This window comes from Zonotrichia leucophrys, chromosome 9 (assembly GCF_028769735.1).
Source record: "Zonotrichia leucophrys gambelii isolate GWCS_2022_RI chromosome 9, RI_Zleu_2.0, whole genome shotgun sequence".
NCBI classification, from domain to species: Eukaryota; Metazoa; Chordata; class Aves; order Passeriformes; family Passerellidae; genus Zonotrichia; species Zonotrichia leucophrys.
Genome location: NC_088179.1, coordinates 1,233,744 through 1,253,980, shown reverse-complemented (window position 1 = coordinate 1,253,980; position 20,237 = coordinate 1,233,744). Strand labels below are relative to the sequence as shown.

At 43.3% G+C, this 20,237-nt stretch overlaps 1 protein-coding gene across 1 annotated transcript in view; it reads left to right on the top strand.

Moving 5' to 3' along the window:
* AMER3 (APC membrane recruitment protein 3) overlaps nt 1–20,237 on the top strand; it is a 42,301-nt gene that overhangs the window by 2,018 nt on the left and 20,046 nt on the right. The window contains exon 2 of the mRNA XM_064721040.1: nt 5,188–8,240. Coding sequence (XP_064577110.1) covers nt 5,209–8,223 — 3,015 coding nt within the window. The 5' untranslated portion in view covers nt 5,188–5,208 and the 3' untranslated portion in view covers nt 8,224–8,240. The remainder of the gene's footprint in view (nt 1–5,187; nt 8,241–20,237) is intronic.

The window sequence follows — 20,237 nt, the reverse complement described above, 5'->3', positions numbered from 1 at the left end:
ATCACATACTAAAGATTAAAATCAGTGTTGTTCACTGACTTTAAAAGTAGCTGTGGATTTCACCACCTCATGCTTGCTTGCTTTTTGCATTTTAGGACTTCCAACTGGTGGCCAGTAAAAATCCTCCTGAGGCTGACAATCGGGAGAGCCTCCCACAGTGCTCTGTTCTTTTCCCCTTTCCCATTACATGATTTATCAAGAATTTTTTTTTTAATTTTCATCTTAAAATGCATTTATTTGAATCTTGATGCATGTCCATATACCCAAACCAGAGAGATGCTTTCAGGAAATTTAATTATACTACCATTTCTGGTGGAAAAGCAGGGTAACATTTTCAAAGGTGCCTCTGATACTCAGCATCTTAAATGTGATTGATATGAAGCCACTTGTGGAAAAGGGATTTTGGACTCATTCCAAACTTGTATCCAAAACCACAAAAGCAGTACAAAGAGAGGTTTTTCCTTAGTTTTGCATTAAAAATCTTGAAAGACTATTCAGTGTTTATCAACTTTTTCATTTGATAAGAGGAAAATGCTTGGAGGGAGGTGAAATTCAGGTGCCAAGTGACATGCAGAACTCTGCTTAGCAAGGCACCACCTCCACAACCTGCCAATTGTAAGAGTGATATAAATGTGAAGAAAGAACACTCCTATCTCCCCTTCAAAACCACTATATTCTGAATTTTACCTATTTCTATCTCCAGGAGAGATGATTATATATAAATTACACATCAACAAGCAAGCAAGAGAGGTCTAAGCTGGATCACTGATAAGATTTTGAAATCAATGAACCTCAATTACATTTTTTCCTACTTGAGAAAAATTATATTTGAGCCAAACTTGCCAAAGCTGAAGATTTTATCTAAATTTCCTCCTTGTAATAGTGTTATTTCTATCCATGCAACCTCACTGAAACAGTTACTTCTACTTTCCCAGTAGGATGGTATTCCTAGAATTACATGCAGGAGGACTGATGTTTTACCTTTTTTTTGAATATAGCATAAACAAACCTTTTTACTGAGTTATAAGCTAGAAAGATACAACAGCTTTGACCCAGCCAAAAACCCAGGGCAAGGCTCTCTCCCATTCCATCACAGGGGAAACTGGAGGATGGCTGGCAGAAAGTGCTGGGGCCATGGGCAGAGGCGAATGTGACATTTCTCTTGGGCTGGCATGGCAGAGGCAGCACCTGCAGAGTTGGAATCCTGCCTCCACCCATTTTCCCAATGAATGTCTGGCTCCACTGCACCCCTCTTTGGCCTTTGTGTGTTGGCCTGGGCTTAGGGGGGATTTAGGCCATCTGAATGTGGCTCTTATTAACCAGAACAGTTACCTAACTCAGTCTTCTCAGGTCCTCATAACCCAGATCCTGAGGCAATTGCTTTGGTTGTCCTAAAATCAAATCTCCTCAGCCCACAGGAAAGTGCTCATCTTTCCATTCTAAAACTTTAATTTACTTTTAGATGAATCACAGATGGAGTAAAACCTCCTGGTTTTAGGAAAAGGCTGTGACACACCCTGCCCAGGTGGTATATGTTTGAGCATGAAGTAATTCTGCATTTTATGAGCAATATTATCCAAATACAAAGGAAAACCTTTATAGTATCAGCCTCAAATCTGGGTCTAATTGCCTGCTTAGACACTTGTGAAATCCTAAAAGTGAGCAGCTGGTCTGATCCAGCCAGATAAAAAGTAGTTTACTGTGGATGGGAAGCCTCAATGCTGCTGCTGCTGCACCCAATCTTGTTGTAAAAGACAACTAAACTGTAGCCCAGTGTGAAATTTGAGGATCTCCTCTAAACACATTCCATAAACAATTTTGCAGATAGCAAAAAACCATTTTGTTATTAATGAAGAAAACATTGAGACTCTCAGTACACTGACTGCTAGTTTCCACAAGTTTCTGTTCTTTACAGTGACTTTTAATTGAAAATTGTATTTCCTTTGCAAAGATGGAAATCAGACCCTCATATATCTTTTATCCCTGAGGCAGAAGTGATATCCTGCAAGTCCAAGAGAAGAGTAATTGAAAAGGAACAGAGACAGGCACTGGTGTAGCTGAGTGCAGGGGTCAAGAAATGCCAGAAAAATGTACTATGTTTTAAAAGCCTGTAATAATTTTTCATAGAATTTTGGTTTAGCTTTATGTAACCACTGGAGGGTAACTTTCCCTTACAGCACTTTAATCTGTTTCTAACTTCACTGGTACAGCTTCTGGGGTTAGAGATAGAACTTGTGTCCCTGCAGAGACCCAAAAACCCTGGTATCATGGTATAATCCATTGCAATGAAAAGGGCTAAAAGTACTAATAGATATAGAATGAGAGAATCATCACATAAATATTTCTGGTCTATTTTTGGAAAGAAGTTCATTGATAGTTTACATCACATGAATATGAAGAGGAATGCAGAATATGGGAAGTTACAAAACAGCATCTAAGGTGAATGTTTTAAAAAATCTGCAGACTCTGGTAGTGTGTCCTGAGGAGCTCTCCAAGAGTTGCCTGAGCAGGTCCTTCCTGTCTTTTGTTCATTTTAAACAGCATTTTTAATGGGGAAGTTTTACAAAGATATGACAGTCTTAGAATAAGCAGGATGACCCAATGAACTAGATACTAAGTCTGGCATGAATCCTGGGGGAGTATTAGAAATAGAATATATGGGAATAAATAGTAATATTAAATAATTAGAATACAAATTTGGTGATTATATATATATATATGTATAGCAGATTAAAAAACCCAACAAATCTAACAAACCAAACCACAAAATCCCCACAAAACCAAAACAACATCTAACACTTTTCCTCATCAGAAAAAACTGAAAAGGCAGCATCAGCTACCATCAGTGTATCTTACATTGTTATACTAGACATATTCTTCAGTAAATATGTTACTTGGGCCATTTTGGCTTTCAAGATAAAACTGTTCATCTAATCTATTAAAATAGAAAAAAAGACATGAGAACAAGCCTTGAAGTTTCTAGACCCAGTTATCAAACTGGTCATCTATTGTGTTTCTTTCAATGAGATACAATTCAGACCAAACATTACTTTATTCCAAAGATTATCCAGTGTCATCCTAAATTCTTAGCTTTAATACGTTTCATACTTGACAGTAAATAAATCCATCCCTAAAAGCTTTTTTAATGTATCTGCACAAAAGTTCCCAAGTATGCAATATCCTACAAAATGACCTTTGCTTAGTGCTCAGAATGGGCAGAAACAGCTGCAGGGCTTCAAAGAGTCCCACATCCCATTGTTGTAAAGCTGGCACTTGCCAGTGTCACAGACCTCTGAGGAGCTTCTCAGCAGGGACACAGGGACACTGTACCTGTTTCTGCACTTGCAAAGGACTGAGGTGTCGGACACTCTCTTTCTGGGATATTAATAACTGGTCTTGCATCAGCTTTTTCTGATTGTTTTCACAACCCTGCTGGAGTTCTGCATGCTGCACTGCTTGTCAATCACACCTTGCTCTTCAGAAGAGGAGTGTAATTGTGTCCCAGTGACCTATTTCTAAATATGCAAAACAAGTTTCCCGCAGCATCAGTGAACTCCAGATACCTGGTAGGCTAGTAAAATGTTTACTGGCTTTCATTAAGGCTGTTCTGTAACACTCACGTTGAGTGCCAAGTGCAGATGAATGTGCCAGCATCTCCATCACACTGATAGACGCCCATCTATCACTACCCACCATGTTTCACTGCATGTCAAATATTCACACTTTGCCCTCATGTTCTCTGCCTTCTGTCTCTGACCTACATTTATTTGTAAACATTGCTAATCACCTGTTAGTTTGCAGCTTCCAGCAGGAAGGGGCTGTCACTGATTTGCCTGCCGAAGTGCTCCCAAACACACAGCGCTGCATCTTGTGAGGGGATGGGCAGAGTGTGGCTGTTCCAGCAAGGCTGGTGACTGGAAAGCTTCTGGAGGCTACTGACAGCTGTTAGAGTTCAAAATAGCCTGAAGACTGCTTTAAGTTCTATTTTAGGAGTACAAAGCCTAGGCTGGGCACTGAATTTAAGATCTCCTGTTCAGTGTCTCCAATTGTTTAGTTATGTCTAACCAATTCAAAACAAGATAAATCATTAAATGAGGTTTCATTCGGGAGAGATCCAAGCACGTTCTTTCAAGAACAGGACTTGGAGTTACTGTGCTGTTTCCCACCAAGTAAAAATCTGATTGGTCCAACAGATTTTAGGTAGTGCTTTCCTCATCCCTGACTCACCTTTGTGGAAATCCATTGACTTAATATTCAAGCTGATGCATGACAGGAAGGGATCAGATCTTTCCACGAAAGAACTGCCAGAAAACGGACAGTGACATGGCTAAAAGAATTAATGAATAATTAGATTTATGAAAATATGAAACAGGTTCAATACTAAATTATACAGGCAGAGCCTGGAACTGGCATTGATACAGATACTAGAGTATTTTTAGAAATAGCTAATCAATGCACAATGCAGACTCAATATGGCAATGCCTCTGTGTGCCACTCTGGTCTTTGTAAATTGGAGATGACACTTTTTTCATGACTTACAATGATTTTCAATATGGCATTTTTGATTTTTGACAATAAAAGTAGCAGTGTAGAAAATTATATATTATGCTCAGAAGGAAGCAAAATCAGTAATTCAGTCTCTGCATGCTTCCAGGGTAGTACCAAGGTTTATGGATTTTCTATTCACAAAAAGGGATTATTTTAATATAAAGTGAGCATTGTGTGTTGAAAGTTTGATCTGTTTTCTTAGGAGATTTCCCAACTTAAGATTTTTGTCTGCCTACCTGATACACACATTTGCATGTTGAACTTTCTCAGGCATTGCTTTTCACCGATGCCTTTTCTACCTTCAGAGCAGGACTTTTACCCTGTTAAAAGCCATCCTGAAGTCATAATCCTCAATGCAAATCTGTTTATTTCTATCAGACAAAATGTTCTGTGAGCCCCAGCTACCAACCCATAATGTGCACTGTTTTCTCCATGTTGAATCTTCCAGCCAACACACCTTTAGTTTCACTCAGTCTGTTTCTCATGCAGTACCATGACTCAATGATGGAAATGTCTGATGGCAGAGAAGCTCAATTTTATAATAGTTAATAGCCCTTCCTTTGCTCTCCAGTTGCTTTCAAAATTTACAGTGCTACCCACCAACCTCGCAATAGTTGTGTTCTGCTGTTTCCTTTACAGAAACAGATGTGAGGAAGCAGTATGGAGCTCAAGAGAGGTAAGACCTTCATAAAATCCAGTGTGCAACATGAGAAAGTGCCACCAGTGCAAGCAGCTCCCACCAGCAAAGATGAGATGGGCAAAGACAAAAAGGCAGCTCTGGAGGGGAACCAAAGTGTGGCTGAAGTCCAGCTGGCATGTTTGGCCACACACAGGAACTACAGATTTTCTACCAGAGCCGCAAGGAGTGGAGCCGGTGGTCACAACCTGGAGAAATCATCTGGCTCCTCCTACAAGCTTGTAAGGAAGAGTAAAACCCACGAGTGTGTTGCTGAGGCAGACAAAGCAGAGAGCTGCAGCCCCAGCAGCAGCAGGGCTTGTGAGGAGGGTTTTGCTGGAAAGGGCAAGGCCCGACTTGTCAATAGCATCAGCTTTTCAGGGGTGTCCAGCTCCAGCAGCAAGAAGGAGTGTGTGGTCAGCCCCAGCCAGTCTGCCTGCAGCAGTCAGATGATTGATTACAGGAACTTTGTGCCACAGATGCCTTTTGTACCGGCTGTTGCAAAAACCATCCCCAGGAAGAGGATTTCCCTCAAGAGATCTAAGAAGGGGCTCAGAGATATATTTCACATAAGAAAAAATAAACCAGACAGCCTCTCATTTCTGGTGGAGAAGGACAAGAACCTGTCCTCTCCAGGCTGCAAGAGTGAGTTGTCTGGACGTCTTGCAAAGTATCTTTTCAAAACTGGAGAAGCTTGTGCAGCTGATTGCTTGTCACAGGACTGCTCAGACAGTGAGCTGCAGTCTGACTCCTCCTACGACTACTGCAATGCCCTGTGTGAAGATGTTGCCTCCCTGAAGAGCTTTGACTCACTCACTGGCTGTGGGGAAATCTTTGCTGACGAGAGCTCTGCTCACCTGGAGCTGGAGAACAGCAAAGACCTTCTGCTGAGGCGAAGCAAGCACAAAGACAGCCCTGGCATGGGCTCCTTCCAGGGTGGGGTGGAGCAGCTGGCCTCTCCTGGCCAGAATGAGACAGTGGAATTTGCCAAGTTTTGGGACAACATCAACAAATCAGTAAGGCTGCATCAGAGTGCTCTGTTTGAAAAGAAGTTACTGAAGATCCCTGGTTCTGACGCAGAAAAGGACAGAAGTCAGGCTGCTGTACTGGTCACAGAGCCCCAGGTGTCACCTGATAAAGAAGGTGACAATTCCAAAGCCAGCTCCACAGAAACAGAAACACCGAAAAGTGAAAACCAGGAATCCACATCCACGAGTGATGAGGGCTACTATGACTCATTCTCTCCTGGACAAGATGATGAACTGAAGGAAGCCCAGACCCCTGGTGTCCCAGGTAGATTTCCAAGAGACAGCTACAGTGGAGATGCCCTTTATGAGCTCTTCTATGACCCAAATGAAGTCAAAGTAAGCCCTATCCTTGATGATGACTTGTGTGCCTCTGAAAGTGTTTCAGAGCAAGCCATTGAAATCCCTTTGTCCATTTACAGCTTTCATGTTGGAGCTGAGGAGAACATGGCTTCCCAACCAACTCTGGACATCATTAGCCAGGGTTTTTTCCACAGCACATGGAAAGGCAAAGAATGTTTGCTAAAGCTGTGTGATACTGAGCTTTCCCTGACCATGGGCATAATAAACTGGCTACGAAAACACTCGGGACTCATCTCCTCCCCTGACTCTCTTCAGAGTCCTCAGTCACAGCCAGAAAAATCTAGTGATTCATTGATCCTGCCCAGTCACAGTCCAGAGCAGAGAGGGAGCACAGGAGCTCAGCAGGAGACACCAGGCAAGGGTGAATCTAAAACATTTAACCCATGTGTGCCTTTGGAGGAAAGCAAACATGCAACCCAGGCCTCTTCAGCAAACCTTGCTGAAAGAGACCACAGCCTGGACTCCTGCCTGAACACATCTGATCTGGATTGCCAAGGAAGAGAAGGGAGTCACCACAAGGACTTATCTACAGTGCCTGGGACTGTGGAAACCACCAGCTCATCAAGTTATGCACCACAATCACAGGCTAACAGAGACAATCTGCAGACATCTTCAACTGAGAATGAGAAGGTAGCAATTTCCCTGGGATGTGAGACATCCAGGGATAAAAACCCTCTGCCAGAAAAGCTGAACAGAGAGAGTGGCTCCCAGAGCCCTGAAAATCCTTCATTAGATGATTATCACGAAGTAGAATCATGTTACTCCTACAAGACTGCTGCGACCTCGCTCCGAGATCCCCCTGAGAGGGAAGACAGAAATAAACCAGTGTATCACTCCCTCTCTGTTTCCTGTGACAAACCACTGCAGCCTCTAACCCTCAATCACTTCCAGAGCTACATGAGCCCCACACCAACAGAGAGCAGCACTAACATAGTGCAGCTCTTAGAGCACTGTGTAACACAGGTGGCATCATTAAAAATCAGCTATGAAAACAAGCACCTGGAAGATAAATACATTGGGAATGAAATGAACAGTATCATTCAAAAGATGTCTCAGTACAAAAACAAGTTATTGTTGCAGAATGAATGCAGCTGCCTTGCTCAAATTCCAGAATATCCCAGTATTCCTAGCACAAACCAATACAACTATGACACAAGTTTCCAGTCTAGCAATCTTTGTCATTTGAAGCAAAATGGGGAGCAGATTTGCTCTGAAGATCAGAAAAGCAGAGCAAAAATCCTGGATGAGGTTACTCAAAGCAAGATCAATTTTGAATATGCCCAGCTGAATAATCAAGCACTCTCCTATTTAAAGGACTTTGCTCTCAGTCCAAGTGACTCTGGCCCTGAGACATCTCTTAGCAGACCAACATTTTTACCTCTCTTTAACCCTGTCTGCCCAGGCATAGCTGGTACCTTCTCACAGGGCTCACACAGCACAGCTGTCTGTCTGTCTGACCCTCTGCAGCCCGAGGAGGCCAAGCAGTGCAGCCCAGGGCCCTGGAACTGTGCAGAGAGCCCCTGCCATGGCCTGGCTGCAGGCACTGCTCTGTCCCCTCTCCTGGAGGCCGTGGCCCGGGATGCAGCGGTGACAGCCAGGAACCACCAGTGACACCCTGCATGGAGAAGGTGAGTGCTTGGGGGAAGGGGGAAATTAATTGTGAAACAATTCAGTCTGCTCCCTTTTCACAGAGGGACACTTAACAGCAGAGGAGGCTGAGGGATTCAGGGTCTGTCACTTATGCTGGGGTCACACGAGAGAGCCAGGGGTCTGCAGTGTGAAATCACAGAGCAGATGTGCCTGTCCTGCAGGTGCACATTGTGGTGTGCTCTCAAGCACAAAGGAAAGGCCACAGGGCTGTGCTGGGGCTCCTAAGTGCACCAAAAGGAAGGTCCTCCTTCTTCCTAACATGAAATGTTTCTTGAGAAGGTGCAGTTTGTCTCTGGCCAAACTGTGCCATGGCCGAGCAAGAGCTGAATCCAAGGCAGTCTCCACAGGCAGGGCTTCTCAAGAGAGGGATTACAGGATCTATGCTGCACCTCAAGCATTTGAAAATCCTTCAGCCACACTCACATAGCCTAGGGAGAGCCAGAATCTGCCCTGTAAGAGGGGTAAGAAACACCTTTGCTGCAAACCAGAAACAGCTGATGGAGCACGCAGCGATGGTGCTGGTTCAGGTTTGCTGTCACACAATGGTGCTGGTTCAGGTTTGCTGTCACACGAGGCTTTAGGCCAGAGCAGGCACTGTCTGTACAGAGCTCTGACTCTGTGCCAGCTGAGAAATCCTCTGGCCTCCAGCTGCTTGAGAGGAACTTGTTGTAGCAGTATGAAACTTGGGTAAATTCTCTGTCATGTGCCCTGCCAGATCTGACAAATTGGCTGGACTCTGCCCAGCCTTGGCCTCTGAGAAGGCCTTTGGAGGTGGGGGAACACAAAGAAGAGACAGGGGCCAGGGCAGAGAATTAAGGAACAGCTCACAATGGAACAGAAGGATACAGGGAACACATTTCTTTGGCTCTTGCTGCTCACAGCAGTGTGACTGCTCTCTGGTCGTCTCTAAAGGCTTCCCAAGCAGCACAAACAAAAAAGGACAGTGTTTCTCTCTGTGTGAGGCAAGAACACCCTTCCATTTTCAACTCTGGGTAGATTCAGCCACCGCTTTTCTATTTATGCCACTGTGCAAATGACCTTGCCCACTAACAAGTCTCCCATTGCAGACAGGGATGTTTTTCAGGGGTCTGCATGAAGCTAAGGGCCAGAGACTGTCAGTCTTCCATACCCTTAACAAACATATTGTATGGTTATAATCTGTTCATCAGTAAATTAGGTCTTTCTCAAATGAACAAAGTGGTCTTGGGTTTTTTTCCATTTTTGTTGTAAACAATGCTGCATTTGTGGTGGTTCTGCTGATTAGCAACTCACCTTCTTGTGTCACCAGAATTTTTAGCAAAACTTGCCATCCAAGGACACACCATAGTCCTTAGAACTCATCTCTTTTAGATATTTCTGAAATTATAAACTGAGTACAGATGGGGCAAGGTTTGTGCTTACAGCTAGTATATGTATGGAACCAGGTCTAGGCACAGCTGCTTGGTGTTAGGAGAACAGATCAATGTATGCACTGGCCTGATATTTTAATTTCGCTGTGATTATTAATCCACAGGGTACTGCTAGGAATATAGGCTAGGAATGGAAAGGAATTCTAATTTTGAGGAGTGGAATGATAGAAGCAGAGAAGGGAGCTGTGTGACCGTCAGGAGTGGTTACAGACTTTACACTGAACAAGACATAACACAGGGAGACATTGTTGGACCTGGGGCACATTCTGTGCATTGTATCAAGTGGCAGCTGCTGTGTGCCACCACGTGCCAGCACTGATAATACCTGCCATGGCAGGAATGTGGCCAGGCCATGCTTTCACCTGAGCCCCAGAGAAAAGGCAATTCAAGCTTTTTTTTCCAATAGGGAACTGCTGATTTTTGATAAAGGTTTCTGAAACAGTAAAATGAATGAAATTTTAGAATATGGATGGGATTTCTATATTCATAAAGTGACTTTGAGGACTGGGTTCATTTTAAGGAATCATTTAACAGCAAGGCTGCCATTTGTTAAATTTTTTTACAGAAAAAGCATTTAGACAATAGTTAAAATGTCATTTAAGAGAGCTGGCTGTGGGGACAGATCCAAACACTGGTGTGTGACTGGTTTTCCCACCCGATATTCTCTTGCCTGCCCACACAACAGATGGCCTGCAGGTTTGCCGGAAATGTTCAGTCTTTGTGAGGATGACTCAGGAGCTTTCCCTCAGCCATGGGGGTGGTAGAGCAGGAGAGGCAGTGTACAAACACGGTGTCACCTCAGAATCCATGGAGACAGACAGCCCTGGGAAACACTCCCACACTGGACATGACTGTGCAAACTGCGAGGGCTGAGGCACAGAGTGCTCTGAAACGCCATACCGAGCTGCTGGGAGACAAGTGACACATCCAGAGGTGGCTCCTGCTCTGTCCCTCAGGACAAATGCAGCCCCTGATCCTGCCATGGGCTCCCAGGTCTGACCTGAAGGAGGTGGGAAGGTCACCTTTCTTGCCATTTGTCACAGAGCAGAGGAAAAGCCCTTATCAAACCCATTAAAATCTCCAGGTTTTGCCAGCCCATCTCAACATCTCCCAGAACCCACAGTAACAAACAAGCCCAATCTCTCTGCTCCAAAAGGTGTTCAGGGTTCCCCTGGTCTCTTGGCCTTTGCTACCCCGACGAGCACAGACACAGGACTGTGATGAAGAATGGTAAAAGAAACGGCAGTCACAGCTCCTATTCCGTTTCCCCCTTCCCTGGCCTTTTAGAGAGAAATCTGCAAACACCTTGTGTCTGAGCTCACCAGGAACCCCAGGCTTCCTCACAGGGGAATATGGAAGGCTTATGTAGAAAGTGAGAATTACAGATAAACAATGCAATGAGAAGTGTAATTTTCATTCTTCAGTATCTAAACACTAGCAGTTAAAAGTGAACACAGCCCAACCCCTGAATACAGAGAGGATTCCTAGATCTGTACATTCATGGATCATAGAAAACAAGCTGCAGAAATTTGTGATTTTCAACCACATGTTTTTCATCAGGAAATTTCATTTTCAGAAAGGAAGCACAGTCCTCAAGCAGTGCATTGGGAGGTCTTTTCCTGACTCTTAAAACCCCTGGAACTGACCAAATAGACAACACTGGATGTCATAGCAATTGAACACATGTAGAACAAAACACTCTGCAAACAGCAGCATTTCAGACCACTGAGCCATTTCTACCACTTAATGGGGTTTGAGCTGCATCTTCCATTAACTGGTAGATGTGACAGAGCAACAAAACCTCTCGTGCCCCCAACAATATGTGCTCACTTCATTCAAATGCTGAACTGCCACATTATGCACCAGTTGAAGATTTTGGACGTGTTTCAGTGATAGCCCTGAAAGGAGTGCATTGCAATAAGCTTGCCCTCAGGTCAGAAAAAAATACATAACTGTCAATCAAACAGGAATTGCTATAATAGATGGGGCAGATGTAGATAAAAGAAGACAGTATTGTATATGTGATTGCTGTTATCAGGGAACTGAGATTCAGAAGCAGATAAAATAGAGCCTAGGCATTGCAAAGTGACAGAGGAATGTGCATCTGATCCTCATCAACTGAAGGGCTTCTCCTGGTCTAGGCAGTTCCTGTAATGCTTTTTATTCCCTCCTGGTTCAGCCTCACTCCCTCTCTCTTAAATAAGGTTGTGTTTCTCCCAGGCAGATAATTTCTCTGTCTGATAGGCAGAGAGAAGGCAGACTGCAATATTTGGATTTGACAAAAAGGAAGAACAGAATGAAGTCTCATTGGTGTATAGGCAGTTTTCTGATCAAGTGGGGTATTATTTCTCAAAGTGGTCAGAGAGACACCTTAACAGGTGAAAAAATAAAGGCAGAACCTCTGTGCACACAGCAGGAAAAGTGTATGGTAGCTTTTGAAGCATGGTGTAAGAAATCCTTCTATTTCCATGCTCCCTCCATGGCATAGGAAAGGGATGGTGTCTCAAGCTGTACATGATGAAATGTAACAAGAATACAGCACAGAGACAGCCAGCACATATCTGCACTGGAAATGCCTCTGGCTCTGAAACACACACCTGTATACAGTCAGTTACCCAGAGCAGGCTGCAGTGGGCACTGAAATCTCATCTGACAGCCCAGCAGCCATGCTCACACACACTCCTGATCACACACATGCACCACAAGGTACAAACGCTGTGTTTGTCACACGTGGTACCACGGAAGCAAAGAGCAGGGAGACAGAGGGGACAGGTCACTGCCTCTGCTAATACATCTGAATCTTAGTCACCATGTGCCCAGATACTTGGGCTAAATGCTAAATTAAACGATTTTCTCCTTCATTAAATGCTGTTGCTTCTGGACTTGGCTCTGTCTCACTGCACTGTCTTCATGGTACTTTGTCATCAATGCTCATTCTACCCAAAATCAGAATTCTGTCAGGGGGAAGAAATGTTCTTGCCAGTGTACTTGCTAGAGGAGGGTTTTTCCACCGTTATCAACACGGATAATCTCTTAAATGCCAGATGCACTATAATGTGTTTCATTTTAAAACTGAAGAAATTGATTTGCTGCTTTACCCACTACTGCAGCAGGATGGTTTCCATGGATACAGCCTTATAGGGACTCTATTTTCCCCCTGTTGACAACAGTACAGAAAGCTAAATTCTCATCTTCCCTGCACCAGCATGAATTTGAAGCTAGGGCAATGATTCCCACATTTAACCCTGAGAGCAGAATTGGCTCCCAGTCTCCTTCAACCTTGAATTTGAGATTTCCGAGGGGATAGCAATGGAGGGAAAAAAATAAAAAGGAAAAGCAGCATGGTCTGAGGGCCAGGACATGTGAAACACACAGTGCCTCTGTATGAGAAATGGGGAGAAGTCAAGGCAGAAATGCAAACACACTAACTGCTCACTCAGAGGCTTAGTGTCTTGTCTGACATTGAAGTGCAAAAATATAAGTCAGATTTGGGCTACAGAAGTTTGGCTATAGAATTATAAAATTGGGCCCTTTTTGTTTAAATGAATCAGTTGTTATCATTCTGAAAAAATCTGCTTCACTTCAGGTCAGGAAGGCATAAGAAGTGGTAAGAAGGGGAACCTGAAAGCTTTGTACCCAGAGCAGGCTGCTTCTTGCATACAGGAGAGAATCTGGCCCCCTCTGGAACACAGCCAGGGAGAAACACAATGCAAAGGAGATCCTCACCTTGAGAATGGCTGTAAGAGTCTGATGGCATTTATACTCACAAGCCAGCAAGTAAAAAACAAGTAGGATGAAGAGCCTGGAAAGCTCAGCTTTTTGGATCTCAAGTGTAAAATATTTAATCCCATTTCCTCCATCAGAGAATGCAGAGGGGCAGAAACAGAGGCCTCCAGAAAACTCTGCATTCTGCCTCTGCCAGTGTGCTGCAGTATGTGTTTGGAACAGGAGTGTCAGAAACAGGGCAAATGGAGAATTTAAAACCTGAAATAATCAATCCCCTATCTTCTGGCAACCAGCACTGTCTGAGCTAGACCTTGACTCCTCCTAGGTGTCCGGGCTTAATGCTCCCTTTTCCAAATGCCCTCAAGCATAGGAACTTCAAAGCCTTCTAATTTCTGTTATGAACCTTTCATAGTTTAATGTCTTTAAGGCACCTCTTACAATCTCGTGTCTTTTGTGCCATACTTATCAGTTTTGCTTTGCAAAATTTAAAAAAATATTCCTTTTGAATGTTCTCCTTTTCTGACATCTATTTGTTCCTAGAACAGGCACTGTCCTTTTTTGTGGTCTAGCAACACTGGGGAGACTACAGACTTTTTATGATTCAGGGCAGAGGCCATGCCTCAGTACTTAAGTCTGGGGTCTCTGTAAATGAAGACACAGTTCAGAGAGATGGAAAGCACAGAATTCCCCAGCACCAATAGATTTTCTGTATTTTTCTAAAAAAAAAGAGAACAAACGAAAAACCCAACCTAAAAACAAGAAGAAAACCCAGAACCCCAAACCCAAACAGATAATTTTAAATCTGGCTAAATTAAGAGCAAAAAAAAATTGATCATCCAATGAAAGGTATGAAAGACCATTGTCATGAGCGCCAGAGCACTGGAGCCTGCACTGTTTAAATGAAATGCCCAAAATTAACACAGCTCCCCATCAGGTCTCATGGAAGGCTGTCCTGTTTAAAGCAAACTCTCCTCCTGGTCAGTTCTGGCAGGAAGACTGGACTGTACACATCTGGTGTGGCAAGTTTCTTCTGTCACTCAAATCATGGGTTTGCATCTCTTTTACATTTGAAGGTCAGAAAGATATTCACAGTTTTTGGGCAGAAATAGAGCTCAGAAGAGAGAGACACAAAGAAATGTGGATGTTGGGGTTTTCCTGTGGAGTAAGGCAATATTCTGAGTTTCCCTCTACGTCATGTGGCAGACCTCCTCAGGGAAAGCTTATAAGATCTTGTGGCACTTAATAATACTGTCAGCCAGGGGTGACAACTGCACAAATGACACCAAGATCCTAGAGCCAGCAACTTCTCTCTTCCCACAATCAGCTATCCTCCACCTAGGGGTGATTATATTGTCCAAGGGGAAACTGTCAGTCTGCAGGTCAAGATACAGGAAAGATTACTGGAGAACCATAAAAAGGAAGGTCCTCTTTGTCTTACAGAGAACAAAGAAAGGGTTTTTCTCCATCTCCTCTTCACTAGTCTTCTCCAACTTCAATACTTTCCTTTCCAAATCGATTTCTTTCCTTCCATGACAACTTCAATCCATTTCTTATCCTTCCATGACAACTTTCCATTTACCTTGCTCCAGACAGCAACTCTTCCCTATCCCACGCTTTAAATTCCTCCTGCCCCCTCTTGGAGACTGAACCTACTTCAGAACTCTGTTTCCTTTCCCATGTGAGTGAAGCTGACAATTCCTGGCAGCTCATTACCCCTACCAGGCAATTCTCCCCACCCTCAAGAGCCTGGAAACCCCTCTAGAGGCAAATCCTGCAAATGCCAGACAAGTTCTGCTTAACCCCCAAGACCTTGTGTTCTGTGCTTTGCTCACACTGCACAGGTGCAGTCCCTGAAGGACGTGGGAGGATCACAACCTATGGCCATGCAGGATTAAGGAATTTTGACACCCCCCAATCCCTTTGTTATGTTTCTCCACCTCACAGCCAACAGAGGGTAAAAAATCAAGTCAAGGTGGCTTTGGGTCTGTGATACACAGCCAGGGAGCTGCAGAGAAATCAATGGCAAGAGAAATTTTATCTGACTTCAGTCAGCTGGAGAGGGACCCTGATTTGCTGCAGGAGACATGAGGCACAAGGCTGCATGAGAAATTTCCACAGCTCCAGCTTTTCAAAGAGATTGTGTCCTCTGCTTTCAGCTGCACTTTTAGGAAAAATCTGATTGGGTGTTAGCCTTAATTAACCCTGGTGCAGTTGCATTTCTGAAATAGGGGAAGGTTGTATTTTACTCAAGCATCAAATGGGGCTTCTCAGCAGCAGAAAAAACACTGAGGAAAAGGAGCAGCTCTTCCATCTGTGTACTTTAAATAGAGGATGCTGCAATTTATGGCTCTTGGAGAAATAAAAGCTCCGTTTCCTTCCTTAGCCCTTCTGTCTTCTCTTGAACACACAGACAAGTAGGGTTTCACTCTGAAAAAAGCACTAAATAGACTGTTGCTATGGTAACCAACTCCCTGAAACCCATTTATAATTAAGATAGTGGTCTAACCACCCAAAAAATACATCCTGCAAAACCTCCAGGTTTATAGCTTCCCAAATAACAACTGTGTGTTTTTACAGGGAGTCCATCTGATCAGGACAAGGTTGGTTAGGTGGGATGGCAGGAGTGATTATTTCTTTGGAAGGGGTTTGCTACTGAGATAGCAAAATGACGCCAGGAAGCAGCAGGGTTGCAATGCAAGGCTCTTTTTTTGGCTAGATTTCTTTAAGCTTCAATCAATAATAAGATAGTACTTGAATCATCTCAGCTCCCAAAAGTACTCTCAACTATAATCTATAAAATTTTGAATAATACTTACAAATTTAAAAATGCCCTCAGCTTTTTTTTTTTTCCCCAAAATTCAAAAGCTGTCTTACATTAAAGTCATACACTATAACTAATTAATAGTCTTTCTGCTAGAAAAAGGAGTGTCAGTTTTCCCATTAGTGTTTATTAAAGGTGATGAGGGTTAAACTGTATGATTGAACGCAATCCTTGTAACATAAATTTAGAATGGATGAGGTTATTTTAAAAATGACATTTGTTGCTGAGGGTCATATAATGTGAATGATAGAAACGTGAAAGTTTTATGAGATTTTATAGACACAAATATATGAACAGACACTTAAAAGGAAGATTTCTCTCTATTGCTCCCTTGACCTCTGAACTTCACATTTTATATTGTTAAAGATAAATAAATTGTATCCACCAATCTCTCTAGAAACTGTAATGCCCTCAACCCACAGTGGTTCAATAAAATAGCCCTCCACCCATGCAAACATAAAATGCAAACCTAAAATACTGTTTCTAAAGAAAGTCTAGTGCCTCTTGCAGCATGTTACAAACTTAGTCAGTTAAAGGGCCATTAAGGTCTTAAATATTAAAAAATAATCCAAATACAAAGCAGGCTTTGAAAAGAAGTCCAGAGCCCAGGCAACTTTCATTTAACTGAAATGAAATAAAATTAAGTCTGAATATTGAATGTTGATACATTACTCCCATCTTCCTACTTTTTGTTTGTTTTCTTGAAAAAAATGTCTTTTTCTCTCTCTGTTTTCTCAATTATTTAATCAGCCATGGTTTAAAATTTTATAGACCTATACCGGTACTAACCCCAGAACCATGAAATGGCAAACCACTGCTCTGCAGTGTACTTCAAAAATTCTGGATTTCATGGTGAGAAAAGAAAGGTTCCACTTTTCTAATCCCCTTCCAACAAAATATTCTTCTTTCTAGCTTGGTTCTACCCCTATCAGTCACCAGTGTCTGCCACAGCACCGTTCCCATCCTGCTGCTCATCTCTGTGTCTTAATTGGGTTTTAGGGAAGCTGTATTTTTGTAAGGCCAAATCCTGTGTCTCATTTTTAGCCTAACAAGCAGTAAACACAATTAGCAATTTTTATTGATTGAAACTGATAGGATACTGCTCTCAGTACCTGTGGGATTTTGTCAGAAATCAATTTCACTTATTGCCATCACGTACAAGCTCATGTGAGCCTCACTGTGTTCTATTTCCCAGATCAGCAGGGTGGATTCTCCCCTGACTAAAACATGACCTGTGTCAGGAGGTGTGCTGTTTCCCTTGATTTGATAAAGAGAAAATGAAAAAATCTGTAACTGCATTAACTATTATTGGATACTATTATTGCCTTCATCCTGAACAGCAAAATGACCTCAGATGTGTTTGGATTCTCTACAGACAGATAATTGAACTTCAAGTTAGCCACACAGGCAAAACACCAAACAAACCCCAAAACCAACAAATCAACAAACCTCATAATCCTAAAAACAACCCACATCCCTGTTCCTCCATTTCTTTATCTAATGCTTGTCGTAGGAAGGGGACCAGGACACCAGGTGGTTCATCACAGGTCCAACAGGTCCAGTTTATTGAAGATAGCATCAAGCACTTATACAGCAAATAATAAGCTTATGAATATTCTGTAAGCCAAGCAATCTATTGGTTAAACTATACCATGAACTCTTCCTCATTCCTTAGGGGTTACATCTCTCTTTTCTCATGTCTCTTTCACTATTTGTTATCCTACTACAGCTAGGCCCAAGGACACACTATCTTTGCAGGTGCAGGAGTTGGAATTAGCCATGGCTTTGTACTTTTCCAGTCTTTAGCCAGCCAAACTCCCAACAAATGCTATACCTTACAGTCTATCAAAAGGAATGGAAAGTGAGGCAACTTGAATGAATGTACAGAAATCATCTGGCTGCACGTAGAGTAAAATTACAATTTGTTATCTAGGAAACACAAAGATCTTTATGCTGAAAGTCAACAGTGAATAATAAATCATTACATTTACCCATTTGATGCACTTCAATCCTTGGAGATAAATACTTGTAAGGTACAACCAGACTCCTGTAGAATTGCACTGTAAAAATAGCTGCTTTTTAAAAGTAGTTACTTATCTAGAAGTGTCTAATGTCCCCTAGAACAGGCTTGGGGGTTAAGGGCAGGAGAGAACCAGAGCAGCACAGCTGGGCTTCTCTTCACCTGTGCTGGGCAGCAGGCAAGCCAGCAGAGAGCAATCAGCAGAGGGAGGATGCAGTCCCTGCAAGCCAGCACCCTTGGCTTGGGCAGCATGCGCTCTGTACACCAGCTGGCCCTGGTGGCAAAGCAGGAGGCCATGGACTCAATTTGGAATGGAGGTGGTGGCCAGAGCCGTGCTGAGCTGCAGTTACTGAGCTGAGCTGACTAAGGCAGGAAGTTAAAGGAAGGTTACAACCCATGTAACCTTAAAACAGGCAATGAGGATTTTTATGAAGCACTGGTACCTAGGAAAACTACCAGTGAAACATTGGCAATGATCTTAGCAGCACAATTTGGCTACAGGCCCTTTGGTTAGACTTCTCAAGGTCACATACCTCTTTCCTGTGTATGCCCAGGAGACACACAGAGTTTATAAGACAGTTGGTCCTCCTCAGTCAACAAAACATCTGGTTTTGGGTTCCATTGATTTCTTCAAGTGCTGACAGCTCTCCATGACTTGGGCTGGTTAGTGAAAAAACCAAAGAAAACATGGGCTTTTGTGAGAGCACTGCAGTAGGACCAAACATGTTTTGTTTTCCATGGAAGAGTTTCCATCTGGCCTGGCCTGCCAGAGCAGCTGGGAACCACAAGCCAAAGTTCTGGGAGAGCAGAAGCCCAGACACAGCACATTCCCATGGATTTGCATTGTGGGGCACCTTGGCCAGGCCTGTGTGTGCATCTGCTAAATCCTCACTGCACGGATCACGGAGCATGAGCTGTCACTGCACATCCACCCGTCCCTGTGAGTCCATGCAGGGATTTGCTGGGAAGCATTGTTCCCTGCAGAGCCCAGGCCCTGCTCTGCCCTTTCACACTCGCTGTTCTCAATCTGCTTCAGTGCCCAGCCATGCCATGCTGTCCATGCTGGGCTGGGCACAGCTCTGGCCCAGCAGTCCCAGTGCTCCAAGCAGCCCCATTGTTTCATCACTGGGCTGCTTCTATTAATAACTGCACTGTTGGCCACTGGCATTTCTGATGGGATGCTCTCCATGCCTTAAAGAGGGAGCGCTGCACGTAGCTCCCAATTAGCTGGGAAATGTTTTCTGGTTCCCTGCCTAGAAGGACAGAGACAACAGCAGCATTGTTAGCAAAGAACTGCCACCTCCTAATGTTGAGTTACAAGAATTAGTGGGTTACTAAACTACCACTGACCTTCTTTTATTATTTTTCTTAATTAATCAGGAAGGCTTTGAAAAAAGCTATTAAAAAGATATTTAAAATTAACAGAAATTGGGAGAGAATATATTTAGAATAGATGAGTTTATTTGCACCTTTATGGTATCAAACTATTGTTAAGTAAAAGAAGGGACTGACTTCCTCACTGCTCTGTGACAAACCTGTTCAGTAAAACCAGTCTTTTTAAAAAAACCTTTCTTTAGGCAATTGTAGATCCTGAGCATCCTCCATCAGGATATGATGCCAAATTTTCTTCCTTCTATTCATCAGACTCAACCTCTTCATGATCTTGTGCTATGCCCTGCTTCTACCTAATTTTCAGCTTTCTTAGCCCTGGCTCCTTTCTGCAGGGAGGGGAAGAGATGCAGACCTTTCCTGCCCCCAGGATAGAGGCTGCAGTTTGTTATCCACCTCCCTCTGTCTTTGCTTGTTTGTTGTTTGGACACCAAGCCACAAGACTTCAGGAAGATCTCCCAGGAAGGGACTTAGAGATCATGTTCTACTGGTGCACCTGCTCTCCTCTTTCCTGTGTCTCTGCCTTGAAGCAGAGAGAGTGTCTCACCTTCAACCTGACCCGAGTCATTGTTGTCTCAATCCTGATTTTATTTATTCAGCTCAGGAAATC